This window comes from Chrysemys picta, chromosome 6 (genome assembly GCF_011386835.1).
Source record: "Chrysemys picta bellii isolate R12L10 chromosome 6, ASM1138683v2, whole genome shotgun sequence".
Classification (NCBI taxonomy): domain Eukaryota; kingdom Metazoa; phylum Chordata; order Testudines; family Emydidae; genus Chrysemys; species Chrysemys picta.
Genome location: NC_088796.1, coordinates 41,293,098 through 41,309,485, shown reverse-complemented (window position 1 = coordinate 41,309,485; position 16,388 = coordinate 41,293,098). Strand labels below are relative to the sequence as shown.

Genomic DNA, 16,388 nt, shown 5'->3' with positions numbered 1-16,388 from the left:
CAAATGGGATTATGCATCTTTACTACCTGAAGTTTTATGAATGTCTCCATGTTTGAAAGGGCTCTTGGCCCTAATCTGAAGGGAGAACTATGGCCAGCATAGTACTGGCTTCTGTAAATGTGTCTGTGCCAAAGTCTGTGGTCTGAAGTGCAGTGGACAATTACTTGTTCAACTTTGGTGATAACGAGGATCCCCTATAATTTAAATTAACATAATTTAACAGTTTGGCATAGCTAGCATGATATTTAGGGAATCTAAAAATAATATGATCAATAAATTACTTAAGAGATTCCTTTTGGCACTCTGGAGAATGGTCTCTTTAATGACCCTCAGATGTAGCCTACTGGGGTTTTCCATCATCATGACTAAGCAGGTAGAAAAATTAGATGACTTCAGTTTCTTATACTGCTAAGATTATAATATTAACAGAACACGGAGAAAAATATTAAGATATCAGAATAATCACTGAACTTTTTTCATCTATTCAGATGTAGGTCTGATTGAGTATTCAGTATCTTAGATACAATGGAGCGGCCATAAGTAGCAGCTATGAACAAAGTGGAAAACCCTTATATATTAGAAGTGTCATAGTACATAACCATGAAACCCAACTAGAAGAGGGACAAATTGTATTAAACCCAGGGTAGGCAAACTGCCTGGCCTCCGAGCTTCTGGCCCGGGAGGCTTGCCCCTGGCCCCTCCCCTGCTGTCCCCCTTCTCCCACAGCCTCAGCTGGCCCTGCTGCTGGCGCAATGCTCTGGGCGGCGGGGCTGTGAGTTCCTGGGGCAGCGCAGCTGCAGAGCCCGGCCTGACCTGGTGCTCTGAGCTGCGTTGTGGTGGCGGCGGCGTAGCCTGGCTCCAGCCAGGCGGCACGGCTGTAGCGCTGCCAGCCACCGGTGCTCCAGGCAGCGCGGTAAGGGGGCACGGAGTGTGGGGGAGGGTTGGGTAGAGGGCAGGGGAGTGGATATGGGGTGGGGTGATCGGGGCGGAATAGGGGGTTGAATAGGGGCAGTCAGGAAAGAGTTGGATGGGGCGGCCGGGGGTAATCAGGGGACAGGGAGAAGGGGTGGTTGGATGGGGCAGGGGTCCCCCAGGGGCCATCAGGAAAGAGAGGAGGGGTTGGATGGGGTGGCAGAGGTCCAGGGGCAGTCAGGGGACAGGGAGTGGGGGAGTATGGATGGAGCAGGAGTCCTGGGGGGCGGGGGGGGGAGGAGGGCTGTCAGGGAATAGGATGGGTTGGATGGGTCCGGAGTCCCTGGGGTGGGGGGCAAGATAGGAGGCGGGGGCCAGGCCACGACCCCCTCCCCTAAGCGGCTCCCCATACAATTTCCGAAACTTGATGTGGCTCTCAGGCCAAAAAGTTTGCCCACCCCTGTATTAAACCATATAGGACAACAAATATAAAACAGTTACTTGTAGTAATTGTGCTTTGTCAAGATGATTGTCTATGTGGATAATGCTCTAGCATGCCACTAGTGCATGAGCTTAGAAGACTTTGGCTTACTAAACTCAGGGTTTAGCAGGCCAAATCCTTGAGGGGGCCCCTTAGGGCTCTGGGGCAAAAATCTGTCTCGGGACTGGTCCTGCTTTGAGGAGGGGATTGGACTAGATGACCTCCTGAGGTCCCTTCCAATCTTGATATTCTATGAATTTGCCTAAGAAGTGTATATTGGGGCAGCTTGCTGCTCCTCTCCTTCCCATTCTGGGTTCCAAAGAGATTGCGTTGCCCCAAACGTCTTTTAGTTCATATCACTAATTTAGGAATCCCTCTATAAGAGACTGCAAAGAAGTGGAGAAAATGAGCAGGGAGCATAGATCCATATGGGTAGTCATCAACTCAGGGAGCTGTAATTACTATGGTAAGTAAATGGGTTTTTTTTCTTGGAGAATTTCCCATGTGAGTTCCAACTTCCCACTCTTGGAAGATTAACAGGTGGGCCTGGGGACTGTTCATTTAAAAATGATTGCAGGACTGTTATCCTGAATTGGGTATCAGATTAGAGCCCTACTTGAGAGAGCAACTCTGTGTAGAGGTGGTTACAGAGCTCTAAGAAGCACCCTTGTGTATTTCACTAATTGATAACTTGTGAAGGCATGGCCTAGAATAGAGCCAGAAGCATTTAGCATTTCTGTTGGTGGCAAAAAGTTTTCATAAGGCTTGCCTGTATGTGGAACATATGCAAGACTGAGTTCTTGGGCAATCATCTGTGCTGCAGAAAGTGGTATGACAAAAATAAATGCCAGCACCAGTCAATATGCATCAATACTTACATTCTGGTAGTAAACTTACATGTATTTCGGAATGATCAGGATCTAAGTTAGTTGTGAGATTCTCGCACTTACTCCTGTGCTAATTAGATCCAAAACTGTTAGTATCATTACTACTTTGATGCGCTCATACTGGCTCTCTTTATTTCACTCTAGGTTGGCCCTGACCTCTATGAACAAATACCAAGAAGCAATTACCAGTTACCAAAAAGCACTGGTTCTTGATCCAGAAAATGACTCTTACAAGTCAAATATGAAAATAGCTGAACAGAAGCTAAGAGACCTCTCCAGTCCTGTAAGTTACCTTAATTAGTTTTTCTTTTCAGTGAGGTTTTTTTTAATAACTCAAATGGCATTTCCTAGACATAGTACTCTTCAGATATTATTTGTTTACAGACTGGAACAGGACTGAGTTTTGACATGGCAAGCTTGATAAACAACCCAGCATTCATTAGTATGGTGAGTATATTAAGTATATCTTGTTGCTTTTAATTAAGAAACAGAATGTAAAATGTTTTAAACATTACTCCTGCTTCAACAAGAGAAGATGGTTTTAATGCTTATCATAACTAGTGTATCCATCCAAAGCACAGGACTTGGTGGTGATGGGGGACTTCAACTACCCAGACATCTTTTGCGAAAGTAACACAGCAGTGCACAGATTATTCAACAAGTTCTTGGAATGTATTTGAGACAATTTTTCATTTCAGAAGGTGAAGAAAGCCACTGGGGAGAGGTTGTTCTAGGTTTGATTTTGACAAATAGGGAGGAACTGAGGGAGAATTTTAAAGTGGAAGGCAGCTTGGGTGAAAGCGATCATGAAATGCGAGAGTTCATGAGTCTAAGGACTGGTAGGAGGGAAAACAGTACAAAAAGATAATAGATTTCAAGAGGGCAGACTTTAGCAAACTCAGGGATTTGGTAGGTAAGATCCCATGGGAAACAAGTCGAAAGGAAAAAACAGTTCAAGAGAATTGGCAGTTTTTCAAAGAGACACTATTAAGGACATAAGAGCAAACTATCCCACAGCATAAGAAATATAGGAAGTATAGCAAGAGACCACCTTGGCCCAACCAGGAGACTTTCAATAACCTGAAATTCAAAAGAGAGTTTTACAAAAAGTGGAACCTAGGTCCTCAAAAAGTGGGGAAAAAAGGATGAATATAAACAAATACAAGTATGTAGGGAAAACATTGGAAAGGCCAAGGCATAGAACAAGATTAAACTAGCTAGAGAAATAAAGGGTAACAAGAAAACAGTCTACAAATACATTCGAAGCAAGAGGAAGACCTAGGACAGGGTAGGCCCATTACTCAATAGGGTAGGGGGAAACAATAACAGAAAATGTGGAAATGGGATAAGTGCCAAATAAGTTTTGTTTCAGTTTTCACTAAGAAGTTGAGTAGCAATTGGACAACTAACTGAATGAATGCCAGTGAAAATGAGGTAGGATCAGAGGCTAAAATAGGGAAAGAACAAGTTAAAAATTACTTAAGTTAGATGTCTTCAAGTCACCAGGGCCTGATGAAATACATCCTAGAATACTCCAGGAGCTGACTGAGGGGATATCTGAGCCATTAGTAATTATCCTTCAAAAGTCATGGAAGACAGGTGAGATTCCAGAGGACTGGAAAAGGGCAGATATAGTGCCAGTCTATAAAAAGGGGAATAAGGACAACCTGTGGAATTATTCCAATCAGGTTAACTTCAGTCAATTTGCAAACACCTAGAAGATAATAAGGTGAAAAGTAACAGTCAGCATGGATTTGTCAAGAACAATTGTGTCAAACCAACCTAATAGCTTTCTTTGACAGGGTAGCAAGCCTTGCGGATAGGGGGGAAGTGGTAGAGGTGATATATCTTGACTTTAGTAAGGCTTTTGATACTGTCCTAGATGGAACTACTATAAGGTGGGTGCATAACTGGTTGGAAAACCATTCCCAGAGAATAGTTATCAGTGGTTCACAGTCAAGCTGGAAGGGCATATCAAGTGGGGTCCCGCAGGGATCAGTTCTGGGTCCGGTTCTGTTCAGTATCCTCATCAATGATTTAGATAATGGCATAGAGAGTAAACATATAAAGTTTGTAGATGAGACCAAGCTGGGAGGAGTTGCAAGTGCTTTGGAGGATAGGATTAAAATTCAAAATGATCTGGAGAAATGGTCTGAAGTAAAGAGGATGAAATTCAATAAGGACAAATACAAAGTAGTCCACTGAGGAAGGAACAATCAGTTGCACAAAATAGGAAATGCCTATTTAGGAAGTAGTACTGCAGAAAGATCTGGAGGTCATAGTGGATCACAAGCTAATTATGAGTCAACAGTTTAACACTTGCAAAAAATAAAAAAAAGCAAACATCATGCTGGGATGTATTAGCAGGAGTGTTGTAAGCAAGACATGAGAAGTAATTATTTCGCTCTACTCTGCAGTGATTAGGCCTCAACTGGAGTATTATGTCCCATTCTGGGCACCAGATTTCAGGAAAGATGTGGACAAATTGGAGACAGTCCAGAGAAGAGCAACAAAAATGATTAAAGGTCTAGAAAACATTCCCTTGAGGGAAGATTGAAAAAATTGGGTTTGTTTAGTCTGGAGAAGAGAGGACTGAGGGGGGACATAACAGTTTTCAAGTACATAAAAAGTTGTTACAAGGAGGAGGGAGACAAATTGTTCTTTTTAACCTCTGAGGATAGGACAAGAAGCAATTGGCTTAAATTGCAGCAAGGGCGATTTAAGTTAGACATTAGGAAAAACCTCCTGTCAGGGTGGTTAAGCACTGGAACAAATTGCCCAGGGAGGTTGTGGAATCTCCATCATTGGAGATTCTTAAGAGCAGGTTAGACAAATACCTTTCAGGGATGGTCTAGATCAGTGTTTCTCAAATGCAGCCACCTTGGCAGATTGTGGCCACCAGGGGGCTTTTCTTGTGTCCGCAGCCTCCTGCATGGTGATGGGGGGGGGTAGGGGTAGGGGGGGCAAAGCAAAGCAGTGACCCTACCTCCGAGGGACACCAGCTAGGGTTGGGCCCTGCCCCCCTCTGGAGCCACAAACAGCAGAGGGGCAGGCAGCTGGTGTGAGTTCGCCACTTTCCCAGAGGCAGTGGGGCCCAGGCTTCTGGCTTCAGCCCTGGGGTGGCAAGTGGTAGGCTCTGGCTGTGGAGCTTCAGCCTTGGGCTTACCACCCCCTCCCCCCATCATCCTTGGTCCCCACCACCTCCTCTGGCTGCAGAGCTTCAGGCTCTGACCGCAGGGCTTCCATCCCAGCCCCCAGTTGTGCAGTGGAGTGCACCGGCCTTGGGCTCACTATCCGCCTCCCCCCGCCCCCCCATCATCCCTGGCCCCCACTGCCTCCTCCAGCCCCAGGCTTTGACTGCATGGTGGCAGGCTCCAGCCTGTGGGGCCCCAGGATCTGGACGGGGGGGGCGGGGGGGTGTCGGACACAGGCTTAATATCACCCGCCACCAATCGCTCCTGGCCCCTGCGGTGTCTTGTGAGCCTGATTCAGCTGACCGAGGCCAGCTGCAGCTATGCCATGGGTCTTTTAATGTAGTGTAGACGTACCTTGACAGACTCCATTGCCTTTATTCTAGGTGAAGACCTGGCCACTGTGTTCAGGTTCAAAAATTCCCTAAGGGATAAAGTGGCCTTATGTATTAAATTGATCAAAAGGTACGTTTAAAGTATGTGTGTTTTCTGAACATTTGCCTAAACCTATATTTACAACATACAGGGTTTGCCACTCTGGTATATTTGGTCTTTCCATACTTATGGATGTGCCTACCAGCATTTGTATGTTAAGTATAACACAGGCACCACTATAGTTAAGTGGAGGTTGACTAAAATGGACTAGTCAAGCAAAGCACTTCAGGTTCACTTTAGGCAATGTCCATTTTAATTAGGCCTCCTTATAACTCTATGCTGCAGTGCTCCCTCCCCAAATCTTTACAGGCCATCTTTTCCCTTCAGAACCATAGAGCTATGGAAAGAGATCTGTTAGGTCATTTAGTCCATCAGCTTGTGTCACAGACCTGGTCAGGTTCCAGTTGCCCACTAGATTAAGGACCCAGCCTCTGGGTCCCCAGGTCTTTTAAGCCTCTCAGAGCTTGACCAGCTACTGCCCTGATCTTGGGGTCCCTAGGTACACACTCAGGGTGCTGACATGCTATCTAGTAGGAATGTAAATACCATTTTAAACGTCAACCATTTAAATGATTAAAATTTTTTGTTTAAATGGTTAACTGGTTGGGGCCATTCCCGCCGGGCGATGCGGCTAGGGCTACTCTAGAGTTAGATTGATGCAAGGCAGCTTACCCCTGTGTAACTGCCCAGCTATGCGGACTTTACTCTACCTCCACAAGTGGTTAAGAGTCAAGGTTGATGTAGTTGGGTTGATGCAGTGTCAGTGTAGATACTGCGTTGCTTATGTTGACTGTTACTGGCTTTCAGGAACCATCTCAAACTGACAGAACAATAAGTACAAGAGCAGCTGGTGAGGATGCACACCACTGACACAAGTAGCATAGTGTAGACACCCACAAGCAATGTAATTAGTGCAGAGGCTGTATGGCTTTATAAATTAGGACGACTTAATTTTGTAGTGTAGACCTGGCCTTAAACATCTTTTCAGGCTAGTAGGGTATTGTGAATACACATTCATGACACAGTAGATTTTCCAGTCATACTCATATCAAGAGGAACTTTCAGACAGATCCCCAACTTGTCACACCCCGTCAAAACACTAACATCTGGAACCACACGTGGTCGAACCAGAGAGAATTGAGCCGCTGTGTCCCTACACCCCAAACACTCCATGCCATCAATCTTGACAACCTTGATGTGTTCTCTATCCACTTCACTAGGCCCCATGCCACCAAGCTGGTGTGATAAAAGGTAGGAGTGCCCTCTGGGGCCTCAGGGCTGAGGGCAACTGAGCTAACATGGGACAAGGGATGTTTACTCTCCTTTAATTTGGGACAGCTGTTTCTCAGGTGCTCTGGGGAATTGCAGTGAAAGCACCTTCTGGGATCCCCTGCTTGTGCAGGAAATTTGGGACGAGTAACAGGGGAATGGGGAGGTGAACGCCCAGCCTCCTTTTTCCCTGGGGTAAAATGGCGATTCTGATTCCCACCAACCCTGTACCCCTCTGCCAGTGGTTTATGTTTAATTGCAGCCTGTGCTTGCACATAAGAGTCTGCATACCCAGCTAATTCACCAACTGCATTTACCTTTTTCATAGACTCATAGACTTTAAGGTCAGAAGGGACCATTATGATCATCTGGTCTGACCCCCTGCATGCTGCAGGCCATAAAACCGTCCCTACCCCTTCCCTGGACTCTGCTGTTGAAGTCCCCAATCCTGTTTTTAGTGACTTCAATCGGCAGAGACCCTCCTGCTAGAGATCCCTGCCCACAAATACTGTTTTACATCATCACTGCACATATCCAGGAATTGTTCCTGAGTAACCAGATCACACATCCCTTCAAAGCTTGTAATGCCTTTCCCCCTCACCCACTTATCTACCAAATCTTTCATTTAATTTGCATAAGCCACATTACTCAATCCAGATCCCCTCTTAAGACTCCTGAATTTAACCCTGTAGGTTTCAGGTGTAACCTGAAACTTTCAAAACCAGTTCCTTAAATTTACCATAGCTTGAAGCATCATCAATAGGCATCTTATTGAATATGTCCAGAGCTCTGCTGATCAATTTTTCTATCAATGTGGTCATCTTTTGGTCTTTAGGGATTGCATGGAGGGTGCGCAGTCTCTCAAAGATGATGAAATATTCAGCAATATTGCTGGATTCATCATACTGTGTATATAGTCGCTCCCATTTGTGGATTTTTGGGGAAGTGGAGCCAGCACGTGAAGGGTTGTGTCTCTTCAACTCCATAACAGCCGGTTCATGCTTCTGGGCCTCCATAGCTCTCTCATGGGCAGCCTCTTCCCTGGCTTTTTCTGCCTCCATAGCCCACTTGTGGCAGCCTCCTCTCTCTCCCCATCAGTCTTATATTCATTTTCTTTCTTGTTTATTCTAGCCAGATCTAGTTTGCTAGCTGCTTCACTGGTAGTCATTTTCCTGCTTTCTTGTGCTGGGCCACACCCCCTCTGCAGTTCACTGAAACTGGGATGCACTCAGCTCAGGGGATTCATAGTTAACAGAGACTTTCCCACTGCCCAGTGTTCAGACTTTATTTTGCTTCCTTTTCTGTCCCTACTTCCCTTGCCCAAAGTAAGCAAACAGAAAATAACAAACCAGTAACCACTTTGTTCTCCAGCCACCACACTTAAAACTCACTTAAAATCACTACAAGTATCTCAAAGCAATCAGCTATGCACAGGATCCTGCTTGACTACGCCACTGTGATGGGTTAGATCACAGAACCCCCCTTGGGAGCTGCCAACTGATGTGCCAAGACTATTTCTGCCCCTGCTTTCCTGCCCCATCAGCTTATGACTTCAGTGCCCTTCCTGGTTTGAGTAAGACTTGCTAGCCTGCTGCAAACCCAGACCCAGGTCTGAACCACGTCCCCTAACAGATGTGTTCTTGTCTTTAACACTCAGATGCCCAACTCCCAATGGGGTCTAAACCCAAATAAATCCATTTTACCCTGTGTAAAGCTTATGCAGGGTAAACTTATGATTTTTTTGCCCTCTATAACACTGATAGAGAGATATGCACAGCTGTTTGCCCACCCAGGTATTAACACATACTCTGAGTTAATAAATAAAAAGTGATTTTATTAAATACAGAAAGTAGGATTTAAGTGGTTCCAAGTAGTAACAGACAGAACAAAATGAATTACCAATAAAACAAAACATGCCAGTCTATGTCTAATACAGTAAGAAACTGAATACAGATAAGATCCTCACCTGTTCCAGAATGTTTCCTTTTACAGACTAATCTCGTTTTAGTCTGGGCCCAGCAATCACTCACATCCCTTGCAGCCACTGTCCTTTGTTCCAGTTTCTTTCAGGTATCTTTGGGGGTGGAGAGGCTCTCTCTTTAGCCAGCTGAAGACAAAATGGAGGGGTCTCCCCCGGGCTTAAATATACTTTCTCTTGTGGGTGGAGAACCCCTCCTCTCTCCTATGCAAAGTCCAGCTACAAAATGTAGTTTTGGAGTCACCTGGGCAAGTCTCATGTCCATGCATGACCAAGTTCCTTACCAGCCAAGCCACATTCCTGGGGAAGTCCAGATGTGGATTGGTGTCTCCAAGTTCATAGTTGGCTTAAGTGTTTCTTGATAGGCACTTACTGAGACTAGTCTTTTCTCAGGAAGCTGACCAACTGCTTCACTACAGCCTACTTAGAATCAAACAAGTATGTAGCCAATATTCATAACTTCGAATACAAAAATTATACATGCATACAAATAGGATTAATAGATTCAGTAGATCATGACCTTTATGGAGAGAGGTTACCTGGTATATGTAGCATAAAACACATTCTAGTTATGTTATATACACATTCATAAGCATATTTCCATAAAGCCTTATGGGTGGCACCGTCACACCTACCATTACGAGATTGCTCCCTACATTACATTTTAAATGCTTTGTCCAGTCTTATGTCAAGCAATGGGGTTTTCATAGTTTCCAGGGTGAGACTATTCCAAAGCATAACAGATTTTGCCATCAGCAGTGGCGGATTAGCCACTGGGCCAACGGGGCCTGTGCCCAGGGGCCCCAACCAATCAGGGAGCCCCAGAAAAATAGGGATGCTGACCCGCTCTGCCCCCCTACCCAGCGCTCTTGCTGAGAAGCGGAGCAAGCCCCTGCTCCCCGATAGGAGCACTGGGTGGAGTGGGGCAAGCCCCCGCACTCCGACCCTGCTCCCTAGCAGGTTTGGTGGGAGAGTATATTTTTATGTAGTAAATATTTTTAATCTGTTTTTTAATCACTACTTATGAGCCTTCACCATAATATCTAATACAGTAGTATCTAATATCCAGTAGTAAATACTGTAGTCAGCTAAACAAATTATGTAAATTATATTCCATTATATTTATTTATTATTAACTAAACACTGGAGTTTTCCAGAAAGATAAATCCCAAAACTGCAGGATATTCCGCATTCCCCATGCAACTTAAGAGAAACTATGTGAGTCTATTCACTCATGAGAGGTGAAGGAAAAACCTCATCTTCAGTCATTCTTCGCATGGAAGGAGAATTTTAACATTCACCCCAGCACTGAAGCCGGTTGCTGAGCCTAGTTTACTGCAGAGGTGCAAGAACAAAAAGCAAAGCCAATCACCCATTAATGCCATTTTAGGGCTTGCTTGTATGGGGATGCACCAGAAGCAGAGAATTATATCAGAATGGAGTGCGCACACGGGAAGTTATACAGGCTTAGCTATAGTTCTACCTGTCAGTTTCCCTGCGGAGACAAGCACTCTGAGTCAACCTCAATCCAAGGAAATTCATGACAGAGTGCATGATATGCTGAGGGATAAACTGCTGAGCTTTAATTGCCTCAGGAGTGCTCTTCACACTGGAAGTTTTCCAAAATACCGTGGTGAAAGTTTGCTCTGTTTTGACCAGTGATAAAGTGAGATGAATTGGGTTCCCAGAAGCTTCTTGGATTTGTTTGAAAATACAAAGTGCAAGTCAGCTGTAATGAAACAACTACATGAGTGCAAAAAGCTGCTTGTGTGGAACTAGAGACTGGTGAATCCCTGTGGACGTCTCCAAGACCTTGCAATGTGCAAATTCCAGTCCTGGTGGGAGTGCACCTCTGATGATTGGGAGTTTTCATTCACAGTGGGCCTTAAAGTAATCTTTGGAGAAAACAACTCTTCTCCTAGAAGAGATGCCTGAGGTGTTTCACCAGCTGCTGACTGCTACACACCCTCATATCTGCCCCCGGTGAATGGAAGGATTGTGCGCCTGTGCACATGCACGCACATGTCCCTGTGCCCTGACCTGCTCCCCGGCAGGGGCACCGGAGGGAGAGGGAGGGGGCCCCCCACTGGCTCTCACCTACGGCCACCCAAAACCATAATCTGCCTCTGGCTGTCAGGAAGTTTTCCTGTTATTTGGTCTAAATTTTCTCTTTCATTCCATTAGTACTATTTATACTCCCTTTTAGTTAAAAAAAAAAAAAAAAAAAAAAACACCTTTTCCCTCCTTGGTGCTTACATTTGCATGCTTGTGGTTTAGTCATTGCTCAGCTATACCAGTCACATTTAGCACTTTTTTTAAGCTTTCCCTTCAGATTAATAATTTTTGTTGCTTTTCTCTAATCTGTCCAGTTTCTTTTTTTCTACTCATGTCCAGAATTGAATGTAGTATTCCAGATGCAGTTACAGAGCACTATAGAGAGACTGTTACTCTCTCTCATGACATACTTGTGGGTGGGTGGGGGGGGGCAGGGCAGTGCTCAAAATTACATTTGTTCTATTTTGCTGCCATATCACATTACTAACTTGCATCTAATTTTCTAGATATCTCTTTATTACTGCTTTTCAGGTTCCTTTTTTGTTTTGAGTATCTGTGTTTCCAATTAGTACTGTCTATCAGGCAAAAAAAGAGTTTGCATTCCCCACCCCACCCAAATCCTCATTTGGTTATTTCCTACCCATACTTATAAACACTAGGGCCCAGATCCACAAAGGGATTTAGGCATTACAATCCCTAACTCTTAGGTGCCTAGAAAAAAAAAATCAGTGGAACAGTAATAGGATCCATAAAGCCCTATACAAAGAATGGGGAGAGACTGCCTTAAAATGCTGCCCACAAAAGCCAGCAAGCTAGGTGGAGAGCCACCTAAGCTAGCTAATGACAGATGCTGATGAGAGGGGTATGTTCTAAGCCCGTCCCATAGAGAGAGGCGCATAAATCCAGATTGCAAGGAGGTGCCCAACTTCACTTGCCATCAACAGCAGAGAACCCTCTCTCCTGGAATCAGACAACTTAGGGATCTCCTGGGGAGGGGCCCTCACCATGGCACACTCCCAGGCAGCCTAGCACAACAGTGCAATTACATCTGTCTGAATTTCTCCCATTGGGGTCTCAATAAGTCCAACAAATCTTATGTATATTGAACAGTGCCCCCTCAAGGCTGTAGTTTATTTAACCCAAAGGCAGAATGATATGCAGGCCTCTACCCCAAAGTCTGCAGCTAGAGAGGGAGGGGGCTGAATTAACCTTAGTCCATCAACCCCATTTATGTTCATGTCCCTTACCAGTGAGATCTCTTGACCCAGAAACCTCTTCTTGAACCAGGGACTCTTATCATCTTCAGAGGAAGGCTCTCTTCTCTTGGGTTAAGATCCCCAGATGTTCTGAGAAAGGGTCTCCCAACATACAATTCTTCTAATCTGGGGCTTTTGCTACTTGATTAAATCCTTCCATGAGAACCAGGTTCTGCTGAGACTTGGCACTCCTTCCTTTCAGAGCATCTCCCACCTAAGAGCATTCTTACAGGTACTTAGTTTCTTTTCCTAGTAAGCTCCCTTAATGGCTACCCCATGAAAAAACATCTCACATTGGAAGCTTCCTTGTTCTGGGTTCTGCTTTTCTCCCCAAGAGCCTCTGTTCTTTAGTAGTGTCTAGTGGGAGTAGCTTCCTTTTATCATGCCTGGTGCTTCCTTTCCTAATTAACTGCCTACCAATTACTCAGTGAGTTAATTAGCCCCAGGTTCACCTGAGTTACCTCATTTCCCCTGGTGGAGCTTGTCAGAGATAGGCTCAGCTCCTGAATCCTATTCAGGGCCAGCTACCCTCTGACAGCGCCTGAGCCATTTCTTGTGAGAATGAATTAGGTGTATGCCTCTTTCCACACAAAATGGGGATAGTCATAGTACCCAACTTATAACTTTTAGCTCAGTGGTTAAAGCACTCATGGGGGATGTTGGAGATCTAGGTTAAATTCCTCCTTCTGCCTGATGGGGAGAGAGGATTTGAATAGTGGTCCTCCACCTCTCAGGAAAGTGCTTTAACCACTGGGTTATGGGATATTTTGATGTGGGTTGTTCTCAATCTGGATAAATAGTCAGAGGGCCACAGAGAGACCTAGGTGCTGGAACTAGGGGTGCTGTGGGTGTGGCAGCACCCACTGGTTTAAAGTGATTTCCATCATATACAGGGTTTACAGTTTTGTTTAATGGCTTTCAGCACCCCCATTATAAAAATTGTTCCAGCATCTATGCAGAGAAACTGTGAGAATGACTCTATAGCTTGGTGGCAAGGATACCTGTCCACAAGATGGGAGACCTAGGAGCCAGTCCCCCTGCTCCAGTGACTCTAGTTATTTATCCAAAGTTGGAAAACTTCAACAAGAGAGACTGAGAGAGATCCACACCAGAATATCCCATAGCCCGCTGTTTAAGGCACCACCACCTCCTCCTCCATTTTGAATGAGGCCTGTTCCAGTGGGCATGCTTTAAGGACACTTACCAGATTGGGCCCGGCAGGGAAGATCGGTGAGCAAACACCCCTGGTTTGTAGATCCTGCTGAGGTTTAGGCGTGGGACAGGCCTGCACATGCCGAAACATAGAAATTTAGGTGCCTAGGGAACTTTCACAGTGGAAACATAGGCCCCTAGTGACTGTAACTACCTATAGCATTAGGCAACAACAAAGTGGAGGTTGTGTGAACTGCAGTGTTGCCTAAAACTGGGACTTATGCACTTAAGTCCATTTGTGGATCTGGACCTAGATCCTTTCATATTTTTTCTGTATATTCACTTTTGTTCAAGACCCCTCCCTCTCAACATATTATCAATTGGTAAGTTAATTAATCTGCTGTTACGCCCTTCTTTCATTGAGGACCAGAACAGACAGAACACTGAAAAGTGACATCTTGACACAGTGCTGTAGTTTGTTGTTTTTCATTACCTTTTGTTTATGTTCCTTCAATAAACCTTCACTCCACACAGTGCTGTTATCCAAACTGATTTTAATTAATTTGGGAGCATAGTTCAGGAGACTAAATTTCATATATTCATCTCTGAGTCGTGCAAGAATCCTGTTGTATTCTTCCGAGTTCTTAAAGAATTTCACTGGTGGATCGCAGCATTACTGGGAGCCTTTCTTGTCCAAAGCAGACCACAACACGTCAAACTTAACATCTGTGTGCTAAAGGGTACACAGTAAACTTTGGAGTATGTAGCCCCACAGCATGCAATAGCTCCTAACCTAAAAGAGAGACCAATAGGTCTGGTCACCTATTGAAATTGTAGGGTAGAAATGGTCTGTGAGGAAGGAGTAGAGTGAATTTTCTACACAGCTTAGTTTATTAAGTTGCACAGGAACTCCATCTGTTTTGAGTTGAAAATCTTCTCTTCTGTCTGTAGCTAACTACATTAAATGGATTTTTTGTATTGTTTCCAGAGGTTGCCTGATCAGTCAAGTAACTTGAACCCAGAGCTGAGAGCCAAGAACTCCTGAGTTCTCTTTCTGATTTTTACCACTGTCTAGCCTTAAACAAGTTACTTGTGGCTCAAGTTTCAGGCCTTTAATCTCCTGGACCAAATTCACTGCTGATATAAGCGAATGTGACTTCATTGACATCAAGGATTTGCAACAAATTTGGTTTTCTGTCATTTCCCAACTGTAAAATTGAGACAATATGACTAATTTACCTTGGAGAAGTGTTGTGAGGATAAATTAGTTAATAAACCTGTTTTAAGAAGAAAAGGTCAAGTATTTTTATTTAGTTGAATAGATAAGATCAATGAGTAAGTGAATGTGCTGAGCATTTTATATACAGCAAATGTGCTTATTGGGTCTTTTTATGTATTTATTTCAGATTTCAGTTGCTTTGGGAACTTCTACAGAAATACAATACAAACATGTAAACAATTCCATACACAGGAGACTACCCCTGCGACTGCTTAGATATTTTTACCCAATATAATAACAACCACCCCCAGCGGCCCCAAGACTAACTGTTCCCTCCTCACAGCCTAGAATCCATAAGCCTTCTCAGATTCCCAAGGGTAGGCTTTATCATGTAGAAAGCTTTTAATTTGTTATCCTTGCATATATCATTATCTAGAGGAAAACATTAGATAAGACTCCAGTTGGAATGATGGAAGCTTAATATTAAGCAATATATAATTCAAAGCTGTTTTTTTAAACCATTAAGATGATTGCCCAAATATCTGACACATTTTAATGTCTAATTCCCAGGGCATTGGGTCAGAGTAGCTCTAGAGATTCACAGACTTCCTCTTTTTCATGGTTGATTACCCTGAACAGCAATAGTACATTATAACTAATATTCATGGTGTAGAGTATAATGATTTATATTATCTTCATGTCCTTGAAATACATTACTTTAATGAGTGAGTTTGTTGAGGATCATATGTCTCTAGAGTCATTAACTTAGCTTGTGTATTGTAATACAAGATATATATTGTGCTTCTCATGTCTCCCACAATGATAACTAAATATATGACTGCATTCTGACTTGCAATACATCTTACCTATTGTAGGCAGCAAGTTTAATGCAGAATCCTCAAGTTCAACAACTGTAAGTATTAACATGGAGTATCAGTGAAAAAAGATGCCAGTGGTGTCTGAGTGGGCTAGCAAATCAAAAGCAAATGGCAATAGATTACTAAAATTTGTATTGTGTTCTTCTTATTATTGCCTTTACAGCTATACTCTTTTTGTAACTAGATCTACCACAGTTTAGTTTCCCCTACCGCTCACTTAATAACTAGTACTCTTCCTAGTAACCCAGCAAAGAATTGCAGTTTGTCACTTAAGATGGGGTTCTCAAACTGGGAGTCGGGACCCCTCAGGGGGACATGAGGTTATTATATGGGGGTCGCGAGCTCTCAACCTCCACCCCAAACCCCGCTTTGCCTCCAGCATTTATAATGGTGTTAAATATATAAAAAAGTGTTCTTAATTTATAAGGGGGGGTTGCACTCAGAAGCTTGCTATGTGAAAGGAGTCACCAGTATAAACATTTCAAACCCACTGACTTAAGATAATACCACCACAATACCAATGCTGTGTTAACTATTGTAGAATGTCGGGGATGATGTCCAATGCCATTGGTGGCCCTGCTGCAGGTGTTGGTGGCCTAACTGATCTGTCAAGCCTCATACATGCGTAAGTGTTGTGAAGATTTACATACTATTTTAACTACCTAACATTTGTAG

At 43.9% G+C, this 16,388-nt stretch overlaps 1 protein-coding gene across 2 annotated transcripts in view; it reads left to right on the top strand.

Annotated features, from left to right (window-relative positions):
• The window catches only part of SGTB (small glutamine rich tetratricopeptide repeat co-chaperone beta), a 37,983-nt gene that overhangs the window by 16,846 nt on the left and 4,749 nt on the right, over positions 1-16,388 (top strand). For both annotated transcript variants that reach the window (XM_005301001.4, XM_005301002.5), the window contains exons 7-10: positions 2,425-2,563; positions 2,665-2,727; positions 15,711-15,748; positions 16,255-16,338. In XM_005301001.4, coding sequence (XP_005301058.1) covers positions 2,425-2,563; positions 2,665-2,727; positions 15,711-15,748; positions 16,255-16,338 — 324 coding nt within the window. The remainder of the gene's footprint in view (positions 1-2,424; positions 2,564-2,664; positions 2,728-15,710; positions 15,749-16,254; positions 16,339-16,388) is intronic.